At 55.5% G+C, this 8,009-nt stretch overlaps 3 protein-coding genes across 3 annotated transcripts; 1 reads left to right on the forward strand and 2 right to left on the reverse strand.

Annotated features, from left to right (window-relative positions):
• Positions 1-1,016: 1,016 nt before the first annotated feature.
• M409DRAFT_37315 (uncharacterized protein) lies at positions 1,017-2,736 on the forward strand (the record flags this gene model as incomplete). The annotated part of the gene is made up of 4 exons (XM_033810712.1): positions 1,017-1,583; positions 1,639-1,683; positions 1,735-2,360; positions 2,412-2,736. The coding sequence occupies 4 exons, from the start codon at positions 1,017-1,019 to the stop codon at positions 2,734-2,736; spliced, it is 1,563 nt and encodes a 520-aa protein (XP_033664082.1).
• A 109-nt stretch (positions 2,737-2,845) lies between these two features.
• Positions 2,846-4,465, reverse strand: M409DRAFT_26637 (uncharacterized protein; the record flags this gene model as incomplete). The annotated part of the gene is made up of 1 exon (XM_033808198.1): positions 2,846-4,465. The coding sequence occupies one exon, from the start codon at positions 4,463-4,465 to the stop codon at positions 2,846-2,848; it is 1,620 nt and encodes a 539-aa protein (XP_033664083.1).
• A 538-nt stretch (positions 4,466-5,003) lies between these two features.
• M409DRAFT_37314 (uncharacterized protein) lies at positions 5,004-7,190 on the reverse strand (the record flags this gene model as incomplete). The annotated part of the gene is made up of 5 exons (XM_033810711.1): positions 5,004-5,110; positions 5,163-6,071; positions 6,138-6,478; positions 6,596-6,931; positions 6,982-7,190. Coding segments are annotated over 5 exons (1,902 nt in total), but the record flags the coding sequence as incomplete, so codon positions are not given.
• Between the last annotated feature and the right edge of the window lie 819 nt (positions 7,191-8,009).

Consider the following 8,009-nt stretch of genomic DNA (forward strand, 5'->3'; position numbering starts at 1 on the left):
GCCGCCTCCCCAACTCAACCGCCGAGTCCCTTACGACGCAACGAGCCCGCCACCCACCATCGGCATGCATATCGTGAGGGGTTCAAGATCAACCCATCAATGCCACAATATCTCGCCATCCCCATGGGGCCCCGCAAGCCATCAACCATCACGGGCCAGAGCCTCCTTCATTAGCTCTCCATACGACGCACGAGGCCGCGCTAGTGTCAACCAGACGGCACTTGTACCTGAGTACCTCGCCCAAGTGCGACACGAGGTGGAACATGGTCTCGTGGCCATCATGCAGACATGTATGGTTCCTATGGGCCAAGGCGACGGTGCTTGCGCGCGGTATAGCTTGGTGCCGATTGAGCCTCTTTTGGACCGATACTCTCGCCTGCGCTCCGAGCGATTGAACAGGAGACTCTGCCTCCGATAGAGCACAATTCAGGACGTGTCCTCGAAGAAGGCAGTGTCTTGACTGTGTTCAAGGACCAACGCATTTCGATGACTGCTAAAAATCGCCTTCGCGTATCAGAGCTGTTGCCCCTTGCTGGTATGGTTGTTCACCGTAGGAGCAGAACGTCAAATTGATGGGGGCGTGATATTCTGCGAGGCCAGTCCCATGACAAGTCGGCGATGTACATGTGCAGCATCCGTTGAGTAGTCTCCGCCACGCCTGGCACGGCACAGCGATCCGGCTCTGCATGGAGGGCATTGTGAGGAGTCCGGTTCTAGACAGACCATGCATCTCGACTGCATGAGCAGCATGGCAGTATGCACGAGAGCGAGCGCCGTTGCGAACTGCCGACATTGTCTTCGTGCATGCTCTGTACTGGTACTGCAGACGAGGCGGAGACGCAGAATCAATACTTAAGGGAGTTTTGAAGTCTCCTACCAACTGACCATCTTAGCATTTTCCTTTCTTCTCATTGTGTCGTAACCCCCAGACCACCTCAATCATGGCTCCCAACTCAGAGGCAAAGCCCACCGACATGAAAGACACCAAACCCATCGTCTCCCACCACGAAGAAGCCATGCACGAAGTCGACTCCGCCGCCGCCGCCGCGACAGAAGAAGACCACGCCCTAACCGTCCAACAAGCCCTCATCACCTACCGCCCCGCCGTCCTCTGGTCCTTCGCCATCGCCCTCGTCATCGTCATGGAAGGCTACGACACGGTCCTCATCCAAAGCTTCTTCGCCTACCCCGCCTTCAACCGCAAGTACGGCGAGTACGACGCCCGGCTGGGCGAGACGGTCATCAGCTTCACGTGGCAGATTGCGTTTGGGATGGGCACGCTGCTGGGGCAGACGATTGGTGTGTTCGTTGGTGGGTTCGTTATCGAGAGGTTTGGGGTCCGGAGGGTCATCATGTGTGGGATGGTTGTTCTGACGGGGACGATCTTTTGTACGTGCTTTGCGGAGACGAGGGAGGTTTTGCTGGCGGGACAGGTTTTGAATGGGCTGCCGCTGGGGGCTTTTGCTTCGATTGGGTCGATTTATATTTCTGAGGTTTGTCCGACTGTTTTGAGGGCGTTCTCCTTGTCTTTTATCAATGCGTGCTGGGTTATTGGGCAGCTGCTGGCCGCTGGAGTGTTGCAGGTAAGTCGTCGTCGTCGCACTAGAGTCGAGTTGGTCGTCGCTGATGGTTGCACAGGGGCTTGTCAGCAATACCACAGAATGGTCATATCGCATTCCCTTCGTAAGTCACCAACCTTCACCATCACACACAACACTCACCTCCTCAACCTAGGCCGTCCAATGGGTCTGGGTCATCCCCCTCGCCCTCCTCGCCTTCCTCGCCCCAGAATCCCCCTGGTGGCTCGTCCGCAAAGGCTGCCTCGAAGACGCCGCCACCTCCATCCGCCGTCTAACATCCAACCTCACCGAGCAACAACTCGAACAACACCTCGCCATCATGAAGCACACCAACGAGCTCGAGCTCTCCCTCGACACCAAGGCCAGATACCGCGACTGCTTCACGCCGCTCAACAGGTGGCGCACGGAAATCGCTTGCGTCGTCCTCGCCTCGCAGGCTATCATCGGGCAGGCGTTCGCGTATAATGGGACGTTCTTCTTCGTGCAGGCTGGGCTGTCACCTGAGGTCGCTTATAAGCTCAATCTAGGCTCGACGGGTATCGCGCTCGTCATGACATTCCTCTCGTGGTGGTTCATGTCCGCCGCTGGTCGAAGACCTCTCCTCATCTTCGGTTACTCCGTGCTGGCCGTACTCCTCCTGCTCATAGGCTGTCTAGACTTCGCAGCGAAGTCCTCCAGCGCGGCCAAGTGGGTTCAAGTCGGCTGTACGATCGCCTGGCTGGCTGTGTATACCGGCTTCGTTGGCCCAGAGACCTTCACCGTCGCGGGAGAAGCATCAGCGTAAGTCTTTCCACATCTTTCTTTCCAGATAATGACTGACATTCCTCTCAGCACTCGCGTCCGCGCCCACACCCTCTCCGTTGGCCGCAACGTGTATTACCTCTGCAGCGTGGCCCTCGGCGTCATCAACAGCTACCTCATTAACCCAACCGGCGGGAACTGGAAAGGCAAATGCGGCTTCCTGTGGTTCGGCACCACCGTTCTCGTGCTCATCTGGGCCGTGTTTCGACTGCCAGAAACCAAAGGCAGGACGTATGAGGAGTTGGATATTTTGTTTGCGAAGGGGATTCCGGCGTGGAGGTTCAAGGCGCAGAGGGTGGATGCTGTTGTTGAGGCGACGTATGCGGTGAAGGATGTGAAGAGCGGGAAGGAGTAGTGATGTGTCTGGTGGAGGGCACTATGTGGGTGGAGGATGTTTGATGTTGCTCGGTTCGTGCTCTTTCTCAAATGCTGTCCAATTGTCGCCTCCTCTCTAGACCCGCTCCCTACAAAACACACTCCCAAGCCTCCGGGTCCTTATAATTCTCCTCATCCCGACAAACATTCCTCAACGGGTACTTACAATGCCTCCTCGCAAAGTCCACCCCCAGCGCCACCGTATCATTAACATACTTCGTCCCCGTCACCGTCGTCGGCGCTTTCGCATCCCCCTCCTCCACCCACTCAATCAGCCTCCTCAGCACGTTATCCTGCGCAGTCTGCTGCACCTGCTCAGCGCCCTCCACGGCCTCCTGCCCAAAACTCCAAGCCCCCAAGCCGCCGGAACAGTGGTCCATGCCGCCGATGCGGAAGAAGCGGTAGAAAGTGTCGAGTTCGGAGGGTGAGAGGGACATCGTGTTGGAGACGTGGTCGTAGTAGCGCGGGGAGTTGTCGGAGGAGATGATGGAGTCCATCAGGCCGTGGTAGTGGATGATCTTGCCGCCGCGGTTTTTGAAGGCGCTGAGGTCGCCTTTCCAGGTTTCGATGTTGAAGGGGTTGACGGAGGCGGCGTAGGCTGCGGTCTCGCTGTCGAGCGTGCTGGCGTTCCAGGTCGGGTCGTTGAGAATTGCGTGGCGGAACCAGTCTTCGGTGTATGGGAAGGGGTTGCCGCTGTATTCGATGTTGGCAGAGGCGAGTTCGCTGCCGGGTTGCATGCGCGGGTAGATGAGGGCCCCGTTTTTGCCGTAGTAGTCTGAGAAGATGCGTTGGACTGTGAGTACTTGAGGTGCTGTGAGGCAGGTAGAGGTGTTGGTGGCGTTGGAGGGGCATTGGAGGGTGACCGGCTTGTAGCGGCAGAGAGTTGGGTCTTCGAGGATGCCGTCTTCTGCGCCGTCTAGGCCATCGCATTGCTTTAGAATGTCCTGATGAACGATGGCCCACTTGGAAGGAGGAAGCCAAGTCTCACTCGTGTTGGATCCGGTGATCGGTAGGAAGTGGCCAGACCAAGATGTGAGATTATTGAAAGCCAGCGCAGGTGCTCCAACCACCACGCCGTTAAACAGCTCAGGGAAGTCCTGCACCATCTTGAACCCCTGCCGTCCACCAGTTGAGCAGCCGAGGTAGTACGCATGGTTGATGTTGCTCCCATAGTAAGCCTTCGTAACAGCTTTCCCAACAATCGTCTCCGTATACAAGCTCCTCCACGCAAAGTCCTCCACAACATCCGGGTTGCCCTCGAAAGCCGTGCCTCTCGTGCCATTGTGGCCATTGTTGGCTCCAACAGCCGCGAATCCAAACGAAGCACCGTATGCAACATCAACGTACTTGATGCATCCATTCAAACCGCCGTTGCCAGTTGACATAAACCGTCCCGTCCAGTTCGAAGGCAGCCAAGCTTCCATCGTGATGCCAGAGCGATTCGAAGTCGCCACGTACAGCGCGACTCTGCAGAGATCCACGGGAGCGACCTGAGAGGCCTGATCGCAAGTTGCAAGTGGCCCAGCTTGCGAGAGGCTGAGGTTCGTTCCAGCAGGGACATGATGGACGAAGTTGACCGTAACATTCTCATGCTGGAACGTCTCTCCAAATCTCGAACACGCCGACTGTGCATCCTGAACGACATGCTGAGCACCCGCAACCGCCAGCAACGACGCCGCTCCAGCAAACCAACTCGAGAGAGGAGCCATGACCGCCTCCGGAGCAAGAGTCCACAGCGTGATGTTCGAAAGGAACTGCAAAGGCAACCTGCACCGAACACAAGAGAGAGCAAGATCAGAACCCACCTCTCGTCAAGAAGTCCAAAGCCAACTCGAACGACGCCGAGAGAAAAGAGGAGCCTTACATATTGCCCGTCAAAGACACTAGAACTTGGCGTCTTGGTGGTGCTTGGTTCAACGTTCTTCCCCTAGTCCCTACACCTCCACGCGTTCCCCATGCGGAGTCGATGCAACGTTCCTGCAGGTAGAGACGGGGTCGGCATTGGCGTGCGGCAGGTAGAGTAGTGGGAAAGGGGGGAGGTTTTGGCGCTCGAAACTTGGCCAAAGAAAGGTGGTGGAAGGGTGAAGAGAAGTGCGGTGGAAATTCGGCTTCTCGGTAGAGGCTTTGCCGAGAGATTGTTCGGCAGATGGATTGAAACGCGGAGGCGGAGGCGGAGAAGTTTCCGCATGGTTGTATATATGAGTCGTTATACATGTATCTTAGTTAGACGTCGTGTTTAGTAGCTGCTCAAGGCAGACTCAGGAAGAGTTTCTCAAGAGCTGGAAAGTTGGGTGTTCCCAAGCCCGTCACAGGATCCCATCCAGGCACAGCAGCAAATCCGTCTGTGTCACAGCCTGTAGACTGAAGTCAGTACAAAGATCCATCAAGACGATCTGAGCGACTCACCACCACTATGTCCAATAGTAATATCATTAAACACCTCAGGATGCTCATACAGCACCGCATTAACAAAACCAATATTGCCCTTCCCAACATCCGCTCTTTTCTGGTTAATCAAAGCAAGAAGCGACGCCCACAACGGACTCGACAGACTCGTACCGAAGAAGTTCGTCTCGGAGCCCATGTTGAACGTCGTGAAGTTGGCGCCATTCGCCGACACGTCTGGCACGCCTCTGCCGTTGCGGTTGTAGACGCCTCCGTTCGCGCCGATGCTGGACATTGTGCCGTCGTAGTCGTAGGTTGGATAGCCAGGATCGTACTTGGAGCGCCATGATGAGACTGCGTTCTGCTGGTATTTAGGCGTTTCGAAGAAGTTGGAGAAGCCTCCGGAGCTGCTGAGGAAAGCGGACGGTGTGGTGCAATTCCGCGGGCCTTCTGGGATCTGTGGGATGGACATGACTGACTCGGGATCGCGGACAGTCTTATCACCTGGAAGCTGAGTTCCGCCAACGGATAGAACGTACGGACAGACGGCGCCCATGCTGGGATTGAAGATTGGACCATTGGCTGTAGTAAGGTCGCGAGAGATGCACCCGTTCTCATTGCACTCCGTCGGGATTTGAGCGACGCCAGCATCTCCAGACGAGAAGAGGAATGTGTAGCCCTGCAGAGAGAGCTTCATAAACTCATTGCAAGTTCGTTGCGCAGCTGCTTGACCGTCGCCGACCTCAGACTCGCCGTAAGAGAATGAAACGATGGAGGCAAGCGGCGCACCACCACACTGGAAGCCTGCAGCGGAGGCGTTCACGTCGCAGTAAGATCCATCAACAGCAAAGAGGAACGTGTCGAAGGATGAGCTAATGGCGGTTGACGGTGCATCTGGTGGTATGGCGACTTGGTAGTAGGTCACATCGACTGGTCCAAGAAGGCCATAGACCTACAGGTTGTCAGCGTGCACCGACCTCATATTTTGCTGCAGACTCACCATGTCCAAATCGATGTCTGCCTCGCCACTGTTTCGTTGGCTGTCTTGCGGCACAGGTGCCACGCCGCCGTTGACCGAGACGACAGTCGGCTCAGTTCCCTGAGGTACGTATGGCGCAAACTGCTGGAAGTACAAGTTCAAGTCTTCCTGACTGTAAGAGCTCAGACGATCCGCCTCGTAAATGCCGATGACACCGCTCTTAACGGTTTCGCGGGGGAAAGGAACGTCGTAAAGAGCTCTGATACAGGCTGGAGTGATGTTCAAGCCGCATGTGCGGAGATCCTCTGGCAGTTGGCCTGCACCTGGTGGTGGATTCCAAGGACCAGTGTACGGAGGCCTTGACGGCGGACGGCCACCCCAGCGATGATGCGGATAGCCGTGACCATTACCATTCCATCCACCTGGACCCCAGTTACCTGGACCCCAAGGAGCAGGATCTCGCTTCATGACCGACTTCCGCATGGGAGGCGACAACTTCACCCCTGGAGTGATGTAGTCCACATGCGGAGCAATGTGCTGAGGGAGGGAGTACTCATCGCAGCCGACTCGGATGCTTCCATCTCTACGGCTCTCGTACTCATGAAGGCTGGTCTCGAAGAGGCGCTCGATCTGTTCTGTAGTGGCGTCGAACGCTATCCAGCCCTTGTTTGTGGTTTGCTCGGCTTGTTGAACGCCAGATGAGGCGAGCCACTCCTTGACCGATTGAACGGCTTCAGAAGTGGGTGCGAACTCGGCAGCTACTTCTTCAGCAGTCCAATGCTGTCCATATTTAGCTGATGACGGATGCGAACTAGATTCCAGTCAGCACGGCACCAAGAATGGTACATTCTTTACGCTTACATATCCATCAAATGATCATAGCCACGATCCAGATTGCTTTGGGTCAGACCAATGCGAACGGGAAGCACAGCATCTCTCGACACTGGCTGGAGTTTGCGATGCTGAGAAGCATGGAAAAGCACGCGCTTCTCATGTACGACGCTGGCCGGCTTCGTGGGCACAGCAACAGTGCTTGCCACGAGAGCCAAGAGAAACGAGGTCAGCATCGTGAATGAGGCCTTGAGGAGATGCACCGGTAAGTCCCAGCTGAAGGACTTGATCTATATATGACATGTTCTTCAGCCTCATGCTGTGGAAACCTGCTCGGTCTTTTTCAGTAAGTAAAAGCCATGCACGGCCTGTGGTACCTGAGTTGGATCGCAAAGCGTTCGTGTTGGAAGGGCGACTTGCCCGCAGCAGGAAGGCGCTGTGAATGCTAGTTGATCCTTCAGCATCATCGAACCACTCAATCATTTCACCGATCAAGGCTAATGCACTCCATCAATATGGCGGTGGTGGGGGCCTAACGATTGACGGCCGCCATGAGACATCATTGTCCGAAGCACGTGTAGCCTCGAGCGGACGCTGACTGTGGGTCTCGACGCACAGGGTGTTGAGCTGAAAGCTGCTGTGGATCTTGGCAAGTAATAGGTCTAGCCAGCTGAGATGTTGTTGTGCAGCGGTTATTAGGCCTTCATAGATGATTGATTACGGGAGCAGGTATCTACAAGGACTGTGAATTCAGAAGATGTGGCCTTCTTGGCACTCACGTGATCCCCAGGCACAACACTCCCCCTCAGCATACAGACAGTTCTTTCTTGAGCTGTCTGATTGCTGTCATACGTGTCTGAGCCATTTATGTGACCTTGTGACCTTATCAGTGACCATATCACAAAGCAAATGACCCTTCAGAATGCTCATGAGCAGGTCAGGCATCACATGGATTGCCACGCAATCTCTTGAACCTTCAGTGTGTTAAGCTGGCAATCACCTGATCTTAAGTTCTGCCCATAAAAGAGTTCTTCTTCTTCCTTGAACTCTCTCTCTTG

This window comes from Zasmidium cellare (assembly GCF_010093935.1).
Source record: "Zasmidium cellare ATCC 36951 unplaced genomic scaffold M409scaffold_32, whole genome shotgun sequence".
NCBI classification, from domain to species: Eukaryota; Fungi; Ascomycota; class Dothideomycetes; order Mycosphaerellales; family Mycosphaerellaceae; genus Zasmidium; species Zasmidium cellare.